Below are 23,860 nucleotides of genomic sequence, written 5' to 3' on the forward strand. Positions count from 1 at the left end.
AAATTGAGATGACCAATGAGTGACTGCATTTGTTTTAGCGTGATTTTGCGTGAGTGTTCGGTAATAGATATGTTGGCGCGTAACGATTCCAGCTTTGAGGGCGGTAGGCGTGTGACCATTTGCAGGGTATCGATTTCGATTCCCAGAAATGACAATTTTTGTGACGGTCCTTCTGATTTGTGCTTGGCTAGCGATATACCTAATTCGTCCGCTTTTCCGCATGAATGCTTCAAGGGCTTGTGCACAGGCCTGTGTGTCCCTATGGCCGGTAAATAAAAAATCATCCAAATAGTGTATGATTTTTCCCCTCCCGATGTCCTGCTCTACAGCCCACCGCCCATTGCACAAATGTGCTAAACCTCTCAAAGTAGGCACAAGATACGGAGCAGCCCATCGGGAGGCATTTATCGAAGTAATATTTACCTCGGAATTGAAACCCTAACAGATGGAAGCAGCTGGGATGTATTGGAAGCAAGCGGAAGGCTGATTCAATGTCGGCTTTTGCCAACCATGCGCCTTGTCCCCAATGCCTCACCATGTCTAATGCCTGGTCGAATGATGCGTAGGCGACAGAGCATGCGTCGGGGTCCAAGTAATCATTCACTGAACCACCCTCTGGGAAGGATAACTGGTGAATTGTTCGGAATTCCCCTGGCTCTTTTTTTTTTTTTGGGTACCACCCCAAGAGGGGAAATTCTAAATGGGGTAGTGGCTTATCATTGAATGGGCCTTCCACCCTACCCATGTCGCCTTCTTTTTTTTTTTTTTTTAATTTTTTGCGCTATGACCTCTTCATTACTCCTTGCAGATAACAGATTCTTAGCCTCAGTGTCGGTTTCTGGCCCCATGAAAGGTATGCGGAAACCTTGGGAAAAGCCTTCGTATAACCAGCTTGCCTCCTTGGGCTGATAACCCTTTAAACAGTTATATAAGCTATGTATATTAATGGGGGTAGGAGCTCTATTGAATTTAGTGGTGCTCTGTATGTGAGATGTTACCACCCCTTGTGCATTTTGTTTGAGGGTGGCCTGCACCGCATCCCATGCAGGCGTGCCTGAATTTGCAGGCAGCAGCGAATCTGCAAAAACCGGAGTTGAACAGCCGACAGATGGGAGCCCCCCTGCCCCTGAATCTAGTGGGTTGACCGAACCTATGCCAAAATGGGAATCTTCCAGGAAAAGTGTGTTGGCGAGGTGCTGACCATGTACTTGGATGGTATGCATTACCAGCGAAGCCAGGGATGACCTCCTGAACCGGTCTGTACAGGGTGATTTTTGAGAGCCAGAGATCAATATCTTTGCAGTCCCAGTCTAAACTAGGGTTCACGCCATATTCCTTCTGAACTGCTCATCATACTCTAACCAAGCAGTACCCCCATAAGTGCGATACGCACCGCAAATGACGTCCTGGTAAGCGAATAGGGAGCAACGCTTTTCAGGGTATTTCTGACCTATGATAGTTGACAGAATTCTAAAACCTGCTGACCAGTTTGCTAGCGTTCTAGCGATGAAGGGTTTCTCCCTAGCTGATAGTTTGCACGCTTCGTGGCATTTGGGATCGGATCCCTCCCCTCTCTCCTGAGCAACTCGAATATATCTACATATTCGATGCGCCATATTTTCTCTTTTATTGCTTCTGGAACATGCGCGGTTAGGGAGCCCACGATACATGTGTATTGTGTAGTGTTATTCACTTTTGTGGCTGAGCTACCAGTGAGATTATGCCCATTTGTCCCCAACTGACCCTCCGTTGTTCCACCAGCTGTAGCTTGGGTTTGTGTCACCGTTAAGGCCTCCCCCCTGTGTTGTCCTGACTGCCCTGGATCCTGTGTAACAGGGTTTTGTGGTGGTCTTGTGTTAAAATTACCCTGTCCCTGAAAGTTATCAAAAATGCTTTCATAGCAGAGAAAATATCGCTTGGAGCGCCTTGTGGCCCCAGCCACACTTCGCTGCCATTTGTTAGCGGTGCGTAACTGGGCTGTGTTTGGGGAACCTGCGCATTAGCCTGGCCCGTGTTTACAGCAAGGTACTCACAGTTCTGTCCTTGTGGGTGCCAGTTTAGTTCATTAGTGGTCTCGTGATGTGATGGTGGCTGGGTGCTGCCAGCTGAACTATTGGCGCTGCCTGATGAACTTTGGTGTGGACCGACAGGTACTGAACCGTACTGCTGGGGGGATGGGTTATCGGCATGCATTAACCCAGCTAGCAATGACTTCACCCTGTCAGTGCCATGGATAGCAGCCGGTGCCAAGGTTTGGTCCATGAGCTGACGTAGCTCTCTTTCGGCTCCTGCGTTGTGGACCGGTTGTGGCGGCAGGGCCGGTCTCAGAGCCCGTAGGAGAAGCGGCAAAGTGGAGAAATACATGTCGGGCGTGGCCGAGAGGAATACCTGGCAGGGAGCATGGCAGGGATAGCATAGGGCTCTGCAACGGCACCGGAACAAAGGACTGGAAGCAGGAGGACGGAGAGGGGGGGCGGGCCGGGGCAGTAAAAAACACCAATGGGCAAAAACACAAAAAGGGGGGGGGGGGGGGTGCCCGGAGCAGGATCAAAGCACACATGACATGAAAATTCACCAGCCCCACATCAGCTAGGAGAACCAGAATCACAAGCCCCCAGAACCAGCAATCCAGCAAGAGAAAACCCCCCACAAACGCTTACCACAAGTGACCTGAAGGCTGTCAATCTGCATGCAGGAGGAAAAAACCGCCAATAGGAAGAGGCATACTAGTGGATAAAAGGGGAGGGGGCAACAGCGACCTGGCAGGGTCACTGTGCTCAGCTCTGAAGGCCCTGTCCCGCAAGGAAATAATGATGGGGCCCGGGGGGGGGGACACACCAGGGCTGGTGGCAAAATGGCGCTGGGCGGGGCTCTAGGCGGGCGGGTGCGCGGGAGCAATTGCGGGTGGTGGGGGAGGGGCGAGGACCAAGTGTGCCGGGCCGCCATCGGGCAACTGCGCAGGGCCGCGGGCGCGTCGGGGCAGCCAGGGGGCGGGGGGCCTTTGGCTGGCAAAAAACTGCGGGCCACGTGGGCAGCGCTGCCGGCGAAACGGTGCCGGGCGGGGCTCCAGGCGAGCATGGGCCGCAACGTGGTATTTGAAAGGGGCGACCGGGGGGGGCATCGGGATATATTGGAGGGGCCGCGGGGGCGAGGGGAACGCGGAGGAAACGGAAGGGGGCAAAAACAGGAGCGCAGAGGGAAACCTGGGGGCGGGAGCTGGAGGTGCGATATTGCTGCTGGGGAGGGGGGCGCGGACCATGTGGGAAGCGATAGCACCGGGCAGGGGTGCAGGCGAGAAGGGGCCTCCCGGGAAAAAACACAAGGGGGGGGGGGGCAAATAAGGGGAGCCGGGGGGGGGGCGGCCGACCACGTGGATGGAACGCAGGCCGGGGGCCGCGCGGGGGGAGGCGGAGTCATGGAGAGGCGGAGGCATAGGAGGGTTACTTGGGGGGGGGGTAATATCGGGGCTGGGGCCGCGCGTGGAGGGAACCGGGGCTTGGCGGCAATCTGGGCGGGGGTGCAGGGTGAAGCGGCGGATTTGAATTGGGGGGGGGGGGGGTCCGGAGCGGCAGGGGATGCAGGGGGTGGGGGGGAACACTCGCAGGGAAGGCGGCCGCGTGGGGGGGTGGCCTGCAGGCTCCCGGAAAGGGCAAGGCTGGAAGGCAGGGCAGGGGGTAGGGTGGCCGCATGGCTCGGGGGGGGGGGGGGGGGGGGGGGGGGGCGGCAGGGCCTGCCAGGAAAATTATATATAGCGAAGAAGGAAAAGAACAAGAGGGTAGCAAAAAGGGGGGAATGAGCAGGGCATATCAACTGCGAAAAGCATGCATAGCTTACTTGGTAGCTCTGCTAGCAAAGTTTTCAGCAATGGTAGTCCGCTTGGAAGCTGCAATCGGAGAATCCTCTGTCTCTGCTTCACCAGCGCTGGAGTAGATCTAGTCTCTTATGCCGCTGCTTCTCCTGCACTGGAATCGGATTCGGTGAATCGGAGAGAAGAATTCTTCTGGCTGCTTTCCTGTACTGGGATCGCCACGTGGAGCTCTGCTTCCTCTTCGCTGTTGCTCTCGATTCCAGGCTGCAAATGTGCTCCCCCCACCCAGCACTACCTCTAAGTACCTGAGCTCAGAGACTTTGTCTCCTTGGCTCATGCTCAGGTTTGAACTGGCCCCACTAATCCTATTGTCCGCCCCTTTCCCCACCTAGCCCCCCCTTGCCTACAGCACGTCTGCCCAGTTATACGGCCCTTGCCTCAAGAGGCAGGGCCTCCTCGAATGTTCCTGTACAGATGCTCCCTTTCGCCACGCGGGACAAAGGAAAAGTTTGAAGCAGGACGCCCGCCGATCTCGGCTTTCCGAGGGGAAGTGCCAAGAAGAAGCAACCGGTCGTCATTATTTCTATACTCAGAGGGCACCGCTTGCGACTGCTTCCCTGCAGCGGGACGCCGATCACCGGCGCCAGGCACAGAGAACCGCGGACGCTACCACCGCAGGCTCTCCCCTTCGCGCACCGGTTTAGCCAACAGCAGGGGCAAACAGCAAGCTACGGGCCCCTTCCCGTGCCACCTTACACCGCTCTCCCCTGATTGGGCCGCGCCTCGTTCCCCCCCCCCCCCCCCCCTACGTCCACCCATTCGTCACCCCGTCCCAGTCTCGCCGGGCCCGCACCTCTGCCTCCGATAGGCTGCCTCGCGCTGTCAGTCACGGGGATGGACGGCTCTGGCTCCGGGGTTGGCGACCCGCCCCCTTCCCTCTTAATTCATATTATTGGAGCGTGGAGCTTGCAGCCGGTCTGCAGTCGGAGACTCGCAGTCTACTCCAGTGGGTGCTCACTGCTTAGCTGCTTAAGGGAAGAGGGGGGCTAAACCCTCCTGTGCAAGAGGGGCTGTGGAAGGGACATTCATGCTCAGATATTCATGCACATGCAGCAATAGGAAAAAGAGAAATAAAACCTTCTGATACTTCCAGAAAAGCAGCAAACAACAACATAAAAAAATCCGCCCATAAAATCCAGCTCTTGCACCATGCCAGTTCAAAGTAGGCACCCTTCCTGGATTATTGCATGCATCATCTGGCTGTTTCGATTTGCACACACAGGGGAGGCACAGGCTGCAAAAGAAGGTAAGTCTCCTAGGCAAAGTTTGCTCTCTTTATTTTCAGACACACAACATGCACGGTCAGTTTTACGGTTGAAACAAAAAGCCACCTCGGGCAGAAGACGAGCTGCCAGCTCGTCGGGACTGTGCATGGGACTCACAAGGATGCTGATCCCCAGTTCCGTTCGTTTCATGCTGTATTCCGATGACTGCTTTGGATGGGCAGTAAATCAATGACGCGGCGATTAGGTGGTGAATAATTGTTGGGGCATTTGTGAATCCATACATGGGAGAAGTTAAGACTGGTTTCCTCTGCTTTGCAGATTCAGTTTCAGGAGACGCACAGGTCCTGCAGGAGAAGTGCTGGGTGTCCCCATACAGGCTTTGCAGGACTTTCAGGAGTCAAGGAACCTGTCCATTCAGCTCCTGTATATATTTTTGTGCGTTCTTTTAACACTCATTAAAGCTCTCTGCCTTTTTTTAAAAAAAACATTTGCAGACCTTCTTTCAAATGCTTTCTAGTGCTAGAAAATATAATGTTTAACAAATGTACCTGTTTTGTGGAGGGCTTCGGCTACAATTTTTGCAGTTCATCAGCAGTAAATGTAGAAATTCAGAAGATACGTTTCACTTTATTTTTTAGCTAAAAATGAGACCAAGGATTTTAAAATGTAAAACAAAAATCTCTTATAAGAAAGGATTCTAAGGAATGGCAAAATGAACAAAAGGAATAACATTGGATCTAATGTCCTGTTTGTGGGGACGAGAGCTCGTCGGATACGAAACCTCGGGCGTGATTCAATAAAATTGCTCTTTATTGATATCTCTTTATTTGCTACGTGTGTTTTTCCCCTGACCTAGGAGGTAAAGTACCATCCAGTGCCTGTAGTAGGAGCTTAAAATCTTCAATTAAAGCAAGACCTTCTCCTCGGCCAGTTAGGGACACAAAAATTAATCTTATCAGGCTGAGCACGGAAGCCCCCTTTATTTTTTTTCCGGTTTTTGGCGACTGTCAGCTTGAAGTAACATCGCTCTGGCACGAAAATAACTTTTATCGTTTATGAAAGCAGCGTTATAAATGGTGCATGGTAATATTATTCTTGCAATATTTGATTTTTTTTCTGCAACACAACGATATCTTTTTCATCTTTCTCGTGCCCAGCTGGCAGGGAAACGACCTCGGTTGTGTTCCGTTAAATTTTCCGAAGGTTTAATGACCCCCAAATTACTGAGAGAAAGGAAAACTTTTTCTCCAAAGCTGTGATCAAACCATATAGACAAAACTCCTTTTTAATGTTGTTGAATGCCAGCGGCGAGGCCAAGGTTACAAAGAGTGTATTTTTTGCAGGAAAGTTTTTTTGTTTTTTTTCTCGGGGTATCGGGGAGTGGTCGCGTTAGGGAAAAATATTGATTTTTAGGGGACCGAGAGTTTTGCTGCTGACAAAAAAAAACAAAACACAACAAAAAACACCTCAAAACTGCTCGGTGCTGGGAAGCGAGCTGTGAAGGAATGCCAGGGTCGGAGCCACCTGTGTAGGCAGAGAGCGACGGGTTAGGTAAATGGGCGAGCCTCCCCTTTCCCGCCCTGCGCGTGGCAGCGGGTATGGAATCTTCAGCACGGCTTTGGCGGCTCGCGGCAGCCGCCGCTACTCAGCCCCGGGGCGGCGGGCTCTTGGGCGCGCGCCGAGCCGAGGGGACAGCGGGAGGCAGCCGCACTCGCACCACGTGCAGGTCCGGAGGGGCGCGCGGCTGGCACAGGCGCTGAGGGCTGGCGGCGGAAAGCGGCACACCTGAAAGACATTAGGGGAAACGGGAAAGGGAGGCATTGGAAAGTGGAGCCGGGTGCTTTCTGCTGCCAGTTTGGCTGCTTGAAGAGGGTGGTTGTTTTTTTTTTTTTTTCTTTAACCATCCCCTTTGTGCAGTGCTAGGAGAACCATTCCTTCTCTGTCGCTTGGAGGCGAAATGCGGCCGCTTCTTTGCCTGCCTGGCACCGGGTTGGTTGGGGGAAGGGTGTCACACGGAGAGAGACGTATAACAGTCCCGAGGTTTCTTCTTTGCACCTGAGCTCTTTTCAGCTCGTGATCGAAATCCCCCCAACCCGCTATTGTATCATCGGGCACCTAGTTTGGACGTTTCCTATACGCTATAGTGGCAGCTAACAAGAGGTTTAGAGCTATGTGTGCCTGTATGTGTATATATATATATATATATATATATATTTATATATATACGCACACACAAACAGATATACATGCATGTCATATATATATGACATGCAGAAACATATGTACTATACATGCATGCGTGTATATTGCATGTGTGTGCGTGCATGTGTGTGCGTGCGTGTTTGCTTTTGTGTGTTTGTGCCTGTCCCCTATGTGTGCCCACACATCAGTATGTTTACTTAAGACACATTTACATTTATGCACATTTACACTTATATGTGTTTTGGGCTGGGTTATGAAGCCATGTATTACTGCAAGAAGAAAAAAAAAAATCCAATGTTTAGGCATTTGATGAGCACTTCTTGCTCCAGCGTGACCTATAGGATCTTAACAGTGTTCAATTTTTGTAATGTGTAATCTCATAAAAAAAAAAAAAAGATCCAAACCATAAGTGTATTTTACCAAAACTTTTCTGTGCCTATGAGTGTGCATGGATAAGCAGTACTATATCACTGTTGGTTGCATGATGCTGTTTTCATTAAAAAAAAAAAAAAAAAAAATTGGAAAGAAACTGCCCCAGGCAGAAGAGTTCAACATTGTGACCCTGGACAATTGTTTGTATAGGGCCCCTAGAAGAACCGAATACAAATGTAAATATTCTTTTCTTTTTATCATTTCACAATATTCTTCCCTGCCACGGGCAGGACAGCTGCTTATCTCTTTTCTCTGGTGAAGATGATTAAAATAAAAATGACCTGAGGAATGGAACAATGACTTTAAAGAATCTTTACCGAGAACTTGCCGACAACAGCACAACTAAAGTAAAAGTTACAACTACCCAACAGTTTTGATATAAAAAAAATTGACATGATTCTTAAGAACTTAGTTGACCTTGCATTTTTTTTTTGTTTATAATATAGTGTATTACAGAGAGTTTATATATACATAATTTGTTGAGAAGAAATGAAAAGGCACGGAATGTCTTTGATTCCTGTTTTGCCCCTAAATTCTACAGCAGTAATCCATTAACTTGTAAAAGTAATACATTTCCATGTAGCAACTGTAAATTTTTGGTGATGCCAAATCAATCATTTTAAATTGTTTGGTAGAAGAGTTCAGTTTTCTTGGTACACACACACACAAAAAGAAAAAAAGCTAAAAGGATAAAGATTTTATAAACTGGAAACAGCAATTTCCTTATACAAAACATATGACCTGATGAAGTAAGAATAACTCTGGAAAACTAGTCACAAATGTATCAGCATAGTTCAATAAAAAGTTATCGCCTGCAGCTTTATTCGCTAAACTTTGCTTTTACTTAGGCGAAAATAAATCTAATTCCTGGGGCTACGTTCTTTTCGGTGTATGATCTACTTTTTAAAAGGACTACTATTAAAAGACACTTCTATGTACTTCTGTATCTTTAAAGTTTATGAGCCCAACTAGTTTTACTGTATTTTTTTATTAGTAGGAAAATCTAAAAACTCATTTTAAGTATATTTATGCTGTGCTCTCATAAAAGATTTGACCTCAACCTTAAGTTTTATAGAACCTAAAAAATAAACTAATGCTCTTTTAGTGCATTTTAACTATCCATCATAGTTTCCTAGCCCTTGAAAATGATTGTATAGTAATAGGAGTGCAATTCTTGCAGAAACCTCCCAGAAAACACCTGCAGCATTGTTCTGTATGAAAGGAATCCTAATAAAACTTAATTTTGTCTAGTTTGACATCTTGGTAAGGATTCTGTAACATCTTTATAAAACTGTGTCAGTGCGGCAGATACCACCTACTTGTGAGCAATTAGCGTTTCATATTTTTCCATGTGAGTGGAAACTGTTGGTGGAAACTTCTCTTGACTTTTGTACCTTATTAAAAGCAAGGTTCTTTTGCTTGTATATTATTACTTTTTTCATATTGTGTGTGTGTGGGGAGGTGAGGTGGATTTATTCATCAAGCATTTTCTCCTATTTTTGTGCTCCATTTTAAATAATCCCTTAGGCGAATCAGATCCCTGTATGTATTATCTATATTTTTGAGGTCTTTATACACCAGTATTTTCATTCCATTTTTTGACCATGACTGCAGATTTTCTTTGCAGACTCTCTGTTCTTGTTCTTAAGTTGTAGATGTAGCATACCAAAAAGTAATTGAATTATGACATTTAAAAATGATTTGTAAATATTGAAAAGGTGCATTGATTTGTATATGTTTTTCTATTAGTCTGAGCTATTTTATACAACTGTCTTATGTTTGTTTGTTTTTTTCAGATTTGTGCCATATATAATAAATTCGATTTTTGCATGAGGGAACTTGGGGGTAACTTCTTTTGGCTTGTTTTGTTTCTGTTGCAGTAATATTGCTGGATTCTAAAGCACAACAAACAGAGCTGGAATGGATCCCATATCCCTCCAATGGGGTAAGTTCTGTCCTTCTAATAACCTCCCCCAAAAAAAAACATCTTGGGGACACTGCCCTGCCTACTAAACTTGTTCCTTAGGCTTAAAACAAACAGTATTGCAAATGTACTCAACCCCCTGCTCCCTCCCCCCCCCCCCCCCCAGCCCAGCACTGTGAGCAGGAAATGTAACCACTGTGAAAAAAGAAACAGGAGCAGAGGATCTTGAGTTTCTGCTGTATGAATAGGTGTACCTCGGATTACATTCTGCTAATTACAGGGAATGTGCTCTGTGCTAACTCCTCTGAACCCTTTTATTTGTTGATTGTATTGTAATCAAGTATTCACTAAGTATTATAGGCTTTCCCTGCTTTGTGCAAGAAATGAATGCTGTTCACTTGCATTCTTTTGATACCCGTACCAGGCAGTAAATATAAATCCAAAAAGGCCAGTGCGTAATGTAAAACATACCAAGAAGAGTTGTTTTAAAACATACCTGGTTGTGCTGCTGTAAGCAGTTGAAATGCATGCACTTTTAATTTAGCTAGTTATGTTGCTTCTGTAAAGCTGTGATGTCCACAGTAAAAATTTTGGACATTTTATATTGGTTTTAGAAAAAAAAAAAAAAAAATTCAGAAGTTTGAAGATGTATTTTAGAATCTGCAATAACAGTTGCATAATTCGATTGTAGCATCTAGAATCAGCTCACTGCCTATCTAATATGTGAACTGTACTTATTATGCTACTTGTGGTTAAATATAATTGAATCAGAGCTTCATTAAAAAAAAACAACACTCTTAACTTTGCTTGGACCTGAACATGGATTAGTAGTCTGTACCATCTAAAGAAAAAAACGATGACCAAATAGAAGTTCTGTTTTTGTATGAAACATATTCAGCTGCTTTGAACTGAGTGTGCATACTGCATGAAACAAGCTTCGGAATTGACAACTTTTCTGGAGAGTTGGAACTCTTTATTTTTTCATATTGCCATTGCCTTAATGCAAGTTTCTGCCGAGCAGTGACCTTGAGAGTGCTACCATTTTAAAGACTGTGTGTGTGTCTTTTTTAGTTCAGTCTGCATCATCTGAACTGTTCAAATCAATCGTCTTAAAACAGAGAACTCATTTACAGTCATTAAGTAAATAAACAAATGAATCATATAGATATGAAAATTTAAAAAAAGCAAACACATTTTCATGTGTTTGCTTTAAAGTAGCAAATGCTGTGAAATTAGGCTGGGAATGAATGATTCTGTTGCTTGTATACTCTGCTTAAACTAATAAAATGTTCCAATAATAAACAAAAACAGCAAATGGAACAGTTGTAGAAAGCGGTGTTATTGTTAATTCCTCCTTTTTAGTAGAGTTTGACATCGCCTGGTGTTAGTTTCATGCCAGCTAGCAAATGCATGGATTAGAGCGTTGATTAATGTGCACATGATTTTGTTTTTAAATCAGTTATTGATCATGTGAACCTAGAATGGCATACATCCTATTACTGACAGTGGGAGTGCATGTGTAACACTGGAGAATAAAAAAATAACTTAAAAAAATAATCTCCCCACCCCACTCCCTCCATGTTTAGACTGATAACTACATTTGTTTGTGGCAATGCAGGAAGAATATTTATGTTTGGGATTACTGAATGCATTTGCTCAGATCTTAACTGTTCAAAATTGTTACAAAAACTCTGAACATGCTTACAAAGGTGGTGGAAAAAAAGAAAAATTTCTGATTTTTTTCAGTATAATTCTCAGTAACAAAAGATTATTAATTTATAGTATTTATTATTATTTTTTTTTACATTGCAGGCAATTGTTTTTTGGCAGGGGTATATAATATGGACAACTTTACACTAGAAAAAATAGTGAAGAGTCATTGATAAATTTCTGTTTGGCCTCTTTTTACAGTGGGAAGAAATCAGTGGCCTGGATGAAAATTACACGCCCATACGAACATACCAGGTGTGCCAGGTGATGGAACCGAACCAAAACAACTGGCTTCGGACTAACTGGATTGCAAAAGGCAATGCACAGAGGATTTTTGTGGAACTGAAATTCACTCTGAGGGATTGTAATAGTCTTCCTGGGGTACTGGGAACATGCAAAGAAACCTTCAATCTGCATTATTACGAAACAGACTATGATAGCGTCAGGAATATAAAGGAAAGCCAGTATGTAAAAATTGACACCATTGCAGCAGACGAAAGCTTTACCCAGGGTGACCTGGGCGAGCGAAAAATGAAACTCAACACTGAGGTTCGTGAGATCGGGCCCTTGTCCAAGAAAGGATTCTACCTTGCCTTCCAAGATGTAGGGGCCTGCATCGCGTTGGTGTCTGTCAAAGTTTATTACAAGAAGTGCTGGTCCATTATTGAGAACTTAGCTGTTTTCCCAGACACGGTGACAGGCTCTGAATTTTCCTCCTTGGTCGAGGTGAGGGGGACTTGTGTCAGCAGTGCAGAAGAGGAGGCAGAGAACTCTCCTAGGATGCACTGCAGTGCAGAGGGAGAGTGGCTGGTGCCTATTGGGAAGTGCATCTGCAAGGCAGGCTACCAGCAAAAAGGAGATACATGTGAACGTGAGTATAGCTCATCTATCTTTCTTTCTGTCTACAGGTTCTTTTGACTGCCTTTGCAACTAAAGCATCACTTGGTTTTTAACTTAGGAATTCAAAGTGGTAGTCAGAATTTCTGAAGAGGATATATCAGTATTTCTTAAATGTTAAACAGCAAAGTGCATGGAGATCCACTTTCAATGAAATGTTTCATAGAAATCCAATTTCTTTTTACATTGAAATTGTTTTTATTATTTCATTACTTACTTCAAATGTTTCCTGCTGTGTTAAATACCTTGACCAACTTTAATAATAATTTTTTTTTTATTCAAGCATTGCATTCCATTGTATTCCAAAACAATACTTTAACTACACTTTGCATGATTGTTTAGAATTTATAAGGCACTGTGTTGGTATGTGCAGACTTCATAAACATTTCACGCCAGATGGACCACAAAAAGAACCGTTCCCACCATTTCCTGCAGCATCAATGAAATAGCTGGGGCGCAGGGCATTATTTCCTTATTTCCTTGTTATCCATTCTCATAATGTAGATAGGGTTTCAGGTCTGTGATCATTTTTATAAGACCTGCTCAACTGATGGATGTGCAGGTGGTGGTGTGTCTCATCCTGCAGTGTGCCTGCTGGTATCAGGCTATCGAGAGGTAATTCAGAAACTCATAGATAGGATTAAAGTGAAAATGGAAGCCTTTGGCATGAGAAATAGGGCTTTAGTAGTTTACATTAGAGATCAGAGGTAAGAAATGTATTTATACTGTCACAGAGAAATGAAAGTTATTATAAAATTCTGAAGAATTTGCATCTTAATTTAAATTCATGCGCTTTTCAATTTGCCGGAGCTGATTTGCTTGCTGAGGGCAGATGTTTAAAGCAGTGTGTGTGTGTGTGTGTGTGTGTGTGTGTGTCTCAACCAGTGTGCCATCAGGCTTGATCAGGTGTGCCACAGAAAAGTCAACGCTGGGTTCAGCCCTCACCAGCCCACAGCGACAAGAGACACCAGCAGTAGCTGTTGAACATGCAGAAGCTCCTTTCTGAGAACACGTCCAGCTATGCATGTCTCTACTTCTTAGACATACAGCGTGAGCTCTGAGTTGCGGGAATTAATGGGCAGCGTGCAGGGCATGAATGGTGCGCCCCCACCGTGTGCAGTACATAACATTGCACACAGCACCACCCCCACCTCCTCTTCCCCCACGACACTCTTTGAGTTCTTCCAGCTTCTTTCTCATGCTGGGCGCGCGCATATTATAAAATCAGATGGCTGCGTGCACATGCGCGGGGGGGGGGGGGGGGAGGGGCAATGTTTTGTAAAATATGTACGGCAACACAGTCGGGCCTTCTCCAGTTCTCTCCCAGTTCTCTCCCAGTCCGCTCCTGTTCCTCCGGAGCAGAAGCAAGCGTGCGCACCCCGGAACAGCAACGACCGCTGTCCTGGCCGGCCTCTGTCCTGCCCCACCCCACCCCTCCCTGCCCAGACCACACCCCCAGCCCGCCCCTTTTTTCAGGGCCCGGCACTTGTGCGCATAACGGGCTTTACGCGCGTGGCCGGGCCCATTATAAAATGCGTGTTGCGCACGCAAAGCCCGGCCGCGCGCATAAACACCGGTTTTTACCCGCTTAGGCCTTTGAAAATTTGGTCTTGCGCCTCCAGTGTGACTCAGTCTAAGTGCTGGGAGCAGCAGCAGTGGAGGAGCTTCGTCAGCCACGTTTGCAGCCAAGGCAGGGCCAGATTTAGGCATAGGCAAAATAGGCACACGCCTCGGGTGCCAAATTCTTAAAGGCGCCCAAAAACCGAGCTTCCTCTGCTGATGACTGATTCCTGGGGACAAAATCTCCCAAACCTGGCCCTCTGCCTGTGAGCACAATGGTCTTAAATCTGACCCTGAGCCAAGGTACCTAACCAAGCCAGCTGCCTGCACAACACAGATTTCTCCGTTTTGCAAGTGTATGTGAAAGGGAGTTGGTTCTTTGTGATGGGTTCATGTATGTTTCTGCCCCCCCCCCATCTCTTCCTTTGTTTTAAAATTTTGAGGAGAGACTGCTGGGGCTTTCAGTGCTTCCCTAACTATTTTTGGTCCATCCAAGTCAGACAGAGGCCGGTGTGCCGCACACCACTTTTGTTAGTTTATATGTACCTTGGCCTTTCAAGGCTGGGCAGCACTGGTTTTAAGTATCAGAACCTTCTGCTTATGGCAATTTTTTTTTTTAATTTTATATATATATATATATATTTTTTAATGACTGCTAAAGTTAAAAATGAATCTCCAGTTAATGAATTAAAAAAAAAATACCCCAAAGCCCATATTTATCAACACAGTAAATATGGTATATAGGCAGGAGTGTATGTCTCTCCTTACTGCCCTTCTGATGTGTGTTTCCCCTCATCTAGGAAGGCTAAGGGTGAGAGGCAATTCAGTTTCTGTGCCCATTTGCTCTTTGCCAGCTAGTGCTAGTTGTGAGGCTGCATTGACCTTTTTGAGCCATTACTAACCCCACTCAGGTTTGAACTGGCACCCCACAGGGGAAAGATCCAGAGTCTCTCTGCGTATCTGTTGAGTCCATCCAGCACCCCTCCTAACTAATGATTGAACAAGGCTTTGACAAAATGCCTGGCAGTGGTCAGCAGCACCTTCCACTCCCTCTGGGCTCTGTGATTAGTTTCTGATGCCGTTATGAATCTTTTAATGATGTTATATGTTTGTATGAGCCGGAAACTGCTGTGATTGGTTGAGAACAGCAGTATATCAATTTTTATTTTAATTTAAATTAATTATGTTTGATTCAAGTCACTTGTCAGATGTTTACCTACCAATTAGTAGCTCCTTCAGAAGCTCCTGACCAGTGGCTCAACCTCACCTAGGGTCTGATGTAATAAGCTGCGCTTAAGCTGCTGCGGGTTTTTGTACGTTCTTGCGCGTGTATGTAATAATGTTCAGCACCAGAAAAACGCATGCTTAAACCCACTTAAAAACCCGTGGCTGGTTTTGCACGAGGGCATGCGAATGGCATGCAAATGGAATGCAAATGAGGCAATTAATTATTCACGGGCTATGCAGTGAGCTGCACATTGATTAGTGCGGGGAATTGTATGGAGTTTTTTAGCGCCCGTGTCACAGCAGAATTTAAGTTAAATCACGTGTCTGGAGGACGGTTTACTCCATTGCTGGCATTAGTGTGGTTGTGTGTCCGTCGCCAACACTCTCCTGGAAGCACACCTAACCAATCGTGTTTTTTAGGATGTCCATAATGAATATGCAAGAGAGAGATTTGCATATACCAGGTCTCCAGTGTATGCAAATCTATCTGATGCATATTCATTGAGGTAATCCTGAAAACCTGACTGGATAGGTATGCCTCCAGGAGAGGGTTGGGGAAGAGTGAACTACAATAATAAATACATTTTGTTGCAAGAAGGTGGTGGTGCCACTTTAATTAAAAAAACAACAACAAAATAACAGGAAAATAGAAACTTCTAACAGTGTTCCAATACATTTTAGTTAAGATCTACCAGTCTTGACCTGCCACCCTTAAAGTACATTATGATGGTATAACACCCATGTGTTATACAGGCACATTGGAAGTAATTTTCAAAAGGATTTACACATGTAAAAGGGTTTTTGGAAACTGCTACGCTATATGCCATTTTTATGTGCACAACTACTTTGAAAATTCACTTATTATGTGTAGCATTAAAGATGACTTTTCTTGGAAAACCCCCCAAGCATTTGACCCTGGATTTACGTATGTAGAAAGCCAAGAGCTGCTCTCTTGTAACTTCTCTGCATTATCTTCTTCCTTTGTGGGAAAGCTTCTGTAAAGAGGACAGGAGGTAACCTAATTGGAAATGGATGTGTGAAAATCCGCCTACAGGCCCCAAACTGTTCTGACTTACTGTGTAGAAGCTGTAAAAGGTATCAAATCCAGGGCATCTTTTATTTCTCCAGGGATACTCCTGTTCTCCACCCATGGCTAGAATGCTCTTTGAAAGTCACGCCTCCTGTTTTCCCAATACCACCACCACAAAGCCTGACCTATATTTTTTGGTGGTGGCTCCCCGCTGATTCCGCAACCACTTTCACTCTCTTCAATACAATGCATGAAGCAGTCTGACGGCTGATACTGTATTAACTTTCTTCACCTTTCACCAAAGAAGAAAGGGGGCTTTGATGTGGGGGTGAACTGAAAACCATACAGCAGATTTATTGAACAGGGAACAGGTTCTTCGGTTTCTGACTGTGCCGATGTTAACAAAGCAGTCGGATGACAGATTGTACTTGAGCGAAACCCTCCGCTCCTCATTTGGAGGAGCACTTCCGTTTCCTCCCCCTCCTTTTTTTTTTTTGGCTGCGCTCCATGATTATCGCTGTGAGAATGGAGTAGCTCTGAAAGTGATCCGGTCTTGCTCCACCTCGTCCTCACTGACCCTGTTTGAGAGTTTGAAAGGAGCCTGTGGTATCTTGTTGATGCTTCGCAGTGTGTTTTGGGAAGAGGTGCATCCCTCAAGCAAGTGAATCCCCCATGGCAGCTCCCTGTCCAGAGATGCTGGGTGGGTGCACTACAACTTTACAGCCCTTGTTGGTGAAGTTGTATGGCTATACAATGTGTGTGTGTGGGGGGGGGGGAGGGTCCACTTTGAAAGCTGGCACACTCTAATGGTTGCATGGTTTTAGGTGGTATGTTCTTAATACTGGCACCAATTTAACCAGCTACCTGTATGCAGGTATCTTGGTTTAAGCTGGGCAGGTTGGATTGTTTCCCAAGGGTGTATGATAGAGTGATTTCAGATTTGTGCTAATTCAACAATTTTTTCTGCAAGGGGTTTCCTTCTGTGTGCTGTGCACACAGTCACCTTTTGACCTTTTTTCCCTATCCCACTTTCTCTCGGAGCCTAGCCAGAGTTGATGGAGGAATGCCTGGGTCCCTGAGGATGGTGCTGCAAGGCCTGGAGCACAGTTATGGAGGGAATGTAAGATGTGTAGCTGCGCTCCAAGCTGTAGATGATTGAGAAACTAGCCATGAATTTAAAACTTTTTTACATTTTTTGTTTTTTCATTGTTAGGGTTCATGCAGTGAACTCCTTATTTATGTTTCCTACAAATGAGTTAAAATGAATTCCCTTTTGCATTTTAGACATGTTTGTGTAAGTGTGCATGAAGCAAAAATCATATGTACTTCTGCACTGTACAGAGGGCTCAGCATATTTAAACTTCACTGACTTTTCAAGTTAGAGAAGCTGAAGTTCCTTTTCCAGTAAAGCTCCAGCCTTTTGCGAAGCATTTGATCCATCTTCTTTTTCTAGTGCTTATTTCTAATTCTGCTGCTTTGCACAGCAGCAGATTTTTTTTTTTTACTTCATTTGATATTCTAGGAGCTAGGACCCTGGCTGTGGTTAGGGATCCTTTCTGGTTGCTCCTGTTAAAGTTAACATAATGACTCAAATACAGCACATACTGTATATGCTTAAAGTCAGAAGAGTGTTGAAATGAACTGGGGTATTTAAATGGATAACTACATTGGAGGTAGGATATTGTATTAATTAAGTGACTTTCTGTGCCAGTTATATATCCGAACTGGGTTCTCATTTTATATGATCAGCATCAGTGGAGTACAGTGCATAACACAGAATAGTGAAGCCCGCTTCCCTCTCTACCTTCCTCCTGGTTCTCTCTGTGATTTTGATTAAGTCATTTATGGACATGTGCAGTAAGACATGTGCATTTATGGACATGTGCAGTAAGGTGGGAGAAGGCTGTTTGTTTGTCTGGCTCTTAATCTCCTTTTGCTCAAACCTAGATTGTAGGCTTTTTTGGGAAAGAGACCTTGTCTAACAGTGTGATCCATATAGCACAAGTAAATTAGCAGCAGAGTACAAAATGAAAAATCCCAAGCTATGAGAACTCTGTGCAGTGTTCTCCTGACAGCATGGACCTTTGATACGGTAATTCACAAGTTTTGGCCTTTGGGAGGCAAGGCTGAGGCAGGATCGGGTAAGCAATCTGTCTTGATGATTCTGAGTTTTTCCTGGAGCTTTATCCAAGCATCAAGCAGCTTCAACAGCTTCCCTAAATGAAATTAATTTTCCCTTTGTTTCTAAGTTTTTTGTATTATTATTGATTAAGTTCAAAACTTCTGAAAGGTTACCTGTCTCCTTCCACCTGAGAAACCATGCACGCTGTGCTTCCCTTAGATCTTCATCTGAGCCCTGCAGCTACTCTTGTATTTATTACCACTGAGAATCATAGTGTGAAAATCAATTATTGCTCCCTTACTTTCAGCATTAATAATGCATGGCCTTATTTTTATCCATTCAGCCTTCTCTGTGCTGCAGTGGTAGTCTGATAGGCTAAAATCAATCAAAAATATATGTAACGGGGCATTTAAAAAAAATGTTCAATGCCAAAATACCGTAAAGTACATTCAAGCCATGCACATAAGCTTTTTTTTCAAAAATTTTTCTACTCACTAAAAATAATTTCCTCTACTGCATTTCTGAATTAGTTTCACATTATTTTATTGTCCAAAATGTCCAAGCAATCAGAATGAGCATAGCACATTGCAGTGATCTGCTCACAGTTACATCTTTAACCCACATGCTGAACGAAGAAGAGCAACATGACCGGGATTCTTCTGTCATCACCTGTTGCTGTTTTTCCATCTGTCAAGCCCAGGCAAAACCAAGCGCAGGGCGTTACTTAGTGACCAGGGAACATGTGGCACGGTGATTCAGTCAGGGAGCAGAAGACAGGCTGCCAAAGGAGAGGCAAAACGGGGAAAACACACTGTGATGTTACAACATGGCAGAAACCTGGCGGCAGGAAGAACGGGAGCCTAGATCGTGGCTTCCCCCCCCCCCCCCCCATTCTTCTGGATTCATCTGCGTGCAAATAAATAACAGGAAAATAATCAAGACCCAGGGATATTGGGGTGAGGGGGACCAGAGGATATTGGGGTAAAAAAATAAATGATGATCTGAGTTTAGATTTAGAGCTGGGATGGGGGCGGGTGGGATTATGGCTGTCCTTCGCGTCTCAGTATGAATGCGTAAGGGAGGATTACATGACATGTAAGAGCAGTCCCTGATCTTGAGTATGGAATACGGACTCAGCTTTGTTTTACTTTCTTCTTTCTCCGTTATTGCTGTCTGCATATGCGCCCCATCACACCCCCGCCCCCCAATTCAGGAAATCATACAAACATCTGGAACAGTGGAAGGGTGCTGCTGAATATGCCCCCTGCTTTTCTGATCTCAGTGCAGAGAACATAAACTCTAAAACACCTGCCCTTGCTTTGTAGAGATTCAGGGATTCTTTTTCTCTGGCCTTTCTGCAGCTCGGGTAAATGAATCCCAGGCTTATCAGTTTGTTCTGCACACTAACAACAGGACCTATTTCACTGGCAAAAAAAATATCTTGGAAGTCGCCACACACTTACACATCTCTTTTACAAGGATTTTTGCAAGATACCTACGTGGAAAAGGAGTATTAAAAAAAAAAAATACCCTACCGAATTCTGTTCCACATGTAATATGCATGCCCACGCCTTTGAAGGAGATACAACTTCCTTTCAGGCATCCTCTCACATGCCTCTCATGCCCTTATTCACCATGCAGTCGGGCCCCTTGCATCTTACCCACATCTGCTGAATATTCTTCCTGGAGAGCTCTTGGAGCTCCTCAAGCAATCATTGCTGTCAAGGACTATATCAGACCCATTCCCTTCTAGTCTGTACACACAGTGACAGATCGAGCTGCCAGCTGTCCCTAGGCATGCTTGGGGCCATTCTCCCCCTCTTCTCAGACTTCCAATTTCTTCTCTTGAGGGCTTCGTTTGTTACCTCCTCTCACCTCTACCTCTCTCTGGAAGGGCCTCTGGTGCTTCCTCTAGTGTCACCCACCCTCCCCACCTCCCCTGTGGCACTTCTGAGGCAAATTTGCATAAAGATTCTCACCTCTGACTGTGCAAAAAAAAAAAGTCATTTTATTGAAAACATTCACATTGTTTCTAAACTATATACTAATAAAAATATACCAAGTACAAATATCAACATATTTTCAAGCTAAGACGTATATGTTGGAAATTTTTAATTGCCAAATGGCATTTTTGTTTTGAATTGAAATACAGTGCAAGCATCCTTTTATATTTTCTTGAGAAAGTCCTTATCTTTCCAAATATATGAGCTTACGTATGCTAAAAATGTCTTCAACATCAGCAGTTTGTCATGCTGTTAATTACACATACAGTATATTGGACACATGGTAACAGATATTAAAAGTAGTTGAATTAACACATGTTTATTTATTATTTATTATACTACACAATAGATACTAGATCTGGCTAGAGTGGTTCACAAATACAAAAAAACTATTTTAAAAATTACAATCAATGTAATAGCCATTGCTTTACCATAAAAATGATTGATCTCCCATTAAAACAAACGCCCACATAAAATATTCAGCAACGAGACCATCTTCTACCCATCCTGGACTTATCCCACCCATAAATATCAAACAGTGAGACCCTTATTATGATGGAAAAAGGCCACGCCTTCACCTTTTCCCTGAAACTGAGATAATTTTATTTTCAGCTCTCACTTTTAAGGGCGCAGAGCTCCTCAGTTCTGCTCCACCTACTGAAAACATTATTTTCTTATGTACCACCTTGAAACTTGAAAGCAGTAGCGTAGGTCATCAAGGCTTCTGAGAATTGAAATTAATGACCTCTTTGCCAGATATGAGGCACCAGCAGTTGCAGATTTCTAAAACTAATTTCTTAGCTGGTGTATGGTTGATTACCTATGCAGGTGCAAGAACCTTTATATAAAGATGAAATTCTTCTAAGGGGACATCACTCCATCCAAGAATGATATCAGAGTCATCTTTGGTTTGATTTGAGAGATCTTTGAGGGATTAGACATTCTGACTGCTTTCTCTGTCTACTCCGGTTTTTCCTCCTGTTTCTTTCGGGACTGGAGAAGGATGGGGGGGGGGAAGGGGAAACAATAGAAGAAAGGGGCTGTATTAAGGAATAAATGTGCTTCTTTTTAAATTTGTTCTCAATCCCCCATCCTGTTCCCTGCAGGCTGTTTATGAGAGGAGGGGCGGGAGCAGGAACAGAGTGACAGGTGAGACTGAAGCAAGGCACCTTCTTGTTTGCTTCTAAAGACAGAATTATGAGGTGGGAAAGCTTCAGATATTAGGGATGTGCTCTGATTTTTTTTTTATTGTGTGTGTGTGTCATCTTTGTTTCGGGTTGTTATCTGTTTAAATTCGTTTTTAAAATGGTTCAGGAGTGTTTATTTCATGATTCCCTAAATTCAGATATGGTGCACACTAAGGGGCAGATTTTAAAAGTTACGCACGCAGCGTACATTTGTGCGCGCTACCTGGCATGCACCCATGTACGCCTGATTTTATAACATGCGCACGCCGTCGCACGCATGTTATAAAATCAGGGTCGGCGCATGCAACGGGGCGCACACTGGTGCACCTTGCGCACGCTGAGCCCTAGGGGAGACCAGCTGGCTTTCCCCGTTCCTTCCGAGGCCGCTCCAAAATCGGCCCAGCCTCGGAGGGAACTTTCCTTCCCCCCCCCCCCACCTTCCTCTCCCTTCTCTTACCTGTCCTGTCCTCCAGCCCCCCGTACCTTTGTTGTGGAAGTTACGCCTGCCAGCCGAGTGCCTGCATGCAATCCCCTGGCACAGCGGCAAAGGGCTTCTGTGCCGGAATCCTCGGCCACACCTCCCGGACTGCCCCCGGACCCCCCAGCCATGCCCCCGGACCATCCACCTTGTCCCCGCCCCGCCCTCATCCCGCCCATTCAGAAAAGCCCCGGGACATACACGCGTCCCGGGGCTTTACGCGCGCCATCGGGCCTTTTGAAAATATGCCCGGCGCGCGTAATTCCTCTACGCGCATAAATTCTCCTGGATTTACGCGCTTAGGGGTACATTTTAGAAAACAGCGCGTGCGCGCTTACTTTTATTTGCGCAACCGGCGCGAACAAAAGTACGCCAGATTTTAAAAGGTACGCGCGTAGCTTTTAAAATCCGGGATCGGCGCGCGCAAGGCTGCGCAAAATCCGGGGGTCGGCGCGCGCAAGGCTGCCTCCGAGGCCGCTCCACTTCGCTTGCTGCAAGAAACATCTTAAACACAGGTTTAACTCACCTGCTGCAGTTCACCCACTTATTGGATGTTTATTTATTTATATAATTTATTTGCTGCCTCAATCCTCAGCAAAATACAAATTAAACATATATGTCAAATGCCCAGTCTGACTTTAGGAACACTGCTGCCGACATCACCCCCAAGTTCCTTCAAGATAGAATCTTACGCATAGACCATACCAATCTCAGCAAAGGCTTTGCTGAAATAAAAATATTGTAAGCATTTTCTGAAATGTCTTAGTACAGGTCACAAGACACAGGTGGTCCAACCAATGAGAAGGCTCTTTCACAAGTCACACAAGACTTGCCTGTCGAAGAAAAGTTACGTCTAACAGTCCTCTTTGCGAGGATCTAAGTGCGCACATAGGGTTGTAGATGTACAAAACTGAATTTATCCAGGGGAAAGCGCTCTCACTCAACATTTTATGAATTAACGTGGCAGCTTTGTAGTTGAGTCGCTGTTCTGTTGGTAACTAGTGCAGCTTGTGCAGGATTGGAGTAATATGTGCTCTCAAGCCCTACCTTGAGATGACTCAGGCATGAGAATTTTGTAGAATTTGAAGTGTTTTTAGAGCAACTACTGGCATTTCAATATAAATGGACTTGCAGTAATCTATACTTGGCAGCACTTAAGCTTGTACCATAGATTGAAATTCTGATGCATGAAGTAGAGGCTTAGGCCTGCTCAGTAAACACAGCTTAAAAAAAAAAAAGACGGCTCTAACAATGGCTTTCACTTGGTCGCACACAGTAAGATTTGTATCAATGATGACCCTGCAAGCTTTTAGCCCATGTCATAAGTTTTAAGTTCTCAAAAAGAAGAGAAGATGGAACAGAGATAGTGTTAGATCTCTGGAGAGCAATAATCTCAATCTTAGTAAGGTTTAGAGCAAGCTTATTATGAGACATCCACTGCCTCACAGCTCAGAGACAAATTAATACCATGCTAAAGGTTGACAGTATAGGGTATAACTTTGTCATCTGCATACAGTCTATATCCCGCACAGAGTCTGGCTAGCAGCCTTCAGATGGGAACCATATAAATATTAAATAGGGAGGCTGACGAGGCTGAACCTTGGGGAACACCTGCGGTACTAGTAACAGCAAGAAATGCGGAACTACTTGTACCCATTCTCATCTGATGAGGCATTTCAGAAAGGTAAGATTCAAACCAGTCAGGAAGTGCATCTGAAATACCACAGTTTCTAAGATGATAAACTAGGATTTGATGGTGAAGTGTTTTAAATGGAGTGGAAATGTCCAGTAATACAAGCACATAGCTTCAAGCTTGAGGGTTTCAGGATAGCTGCTGCTTCCTCCCTTTCCACTGGCCATGCGGCAATGCAGTGGTGGCTGTAGATCTGAGGTCCCATGGTAAGCAGTGAAACTTTGGGGTTACTGCTGCCACTGGTCTCCTCTGACAGCAGTGCAGTGCCTGTGCTTTCGTGGTGTAACGGCATGTGCAGACA

The 23,860-nt window shown here is 45.0% G+C and overlaps 1 protein-coding gene and 1 long non-coding RNA gene across 5 annotated transcripts in view; one reads left to right on the forward strand and one right to left on the reverse strand.

Moving 5' to 3' along the window:
- LOC115087809 overlaps positions 1-4,551 on the reverse strand; it is a 92,667-nt gene extending 88,116 nt beyond the window's left edge. Inside the window, exon 1 of the long non-coding RNA XR_003855618.1 lies at positions 3,835-4,551. This is a non-coding gene — a long non-coding RNA (uncharacterized LOC115087809). The remainder of the gene's footprint in view (positions 1-3,834) is intronic.
- Positions 4,552-4,774: 223 nt separating this feature from the next.
- EPHA7 (EPH receptor A7) overlaps positions 4,775-23,860 on the forward strand; it is a 410,651-nt gene continuing 391,565 nt past the window's right edge. For 2 of the 4 annotated variants that reach the window (XM_029595403.1, XM_029595404.1), the window contains exons 1-3: positions 4,777-5,114; positions 9,609-9,673; positions 11,564-12,233. In XM_029595403.1, coding sequence (XP_029451263.1) covers positions 5,018-5,114; positions 9,609-9,673; positions 11,564-12,233 — 832 coding nt within the window. In that variant the 5' untranslated portion in view covers positions 4,777-5,017. Of the gene's footprint in view, positions 5,115-9,608; positions 9,674-11,563; positions 12,234-23,860 lie in introns of all 4 variants that reach the window. The other 2 variants (XM_029595405.1, XM_029595407.1) reach the window with 2 other exon arrangements.

The sequence above is a fragment of the Rhinatrema bivittatum genome, chromosome 3 (genome assembly GCF_901001135.1).
Source record: "Rhinatrema bivittatum chromosome 3, aRhiBiv1.1, whole genome shotgun sequence".
In the NCBI taxonomy this organism is placed as follows: domain Eukaryota; kingdom Metazoa; phylum Chordata; class Amphibia; order Gymnophiona; family Rhinatrematidae; genus Rhinatrema; species Rhinatrema bivittatum.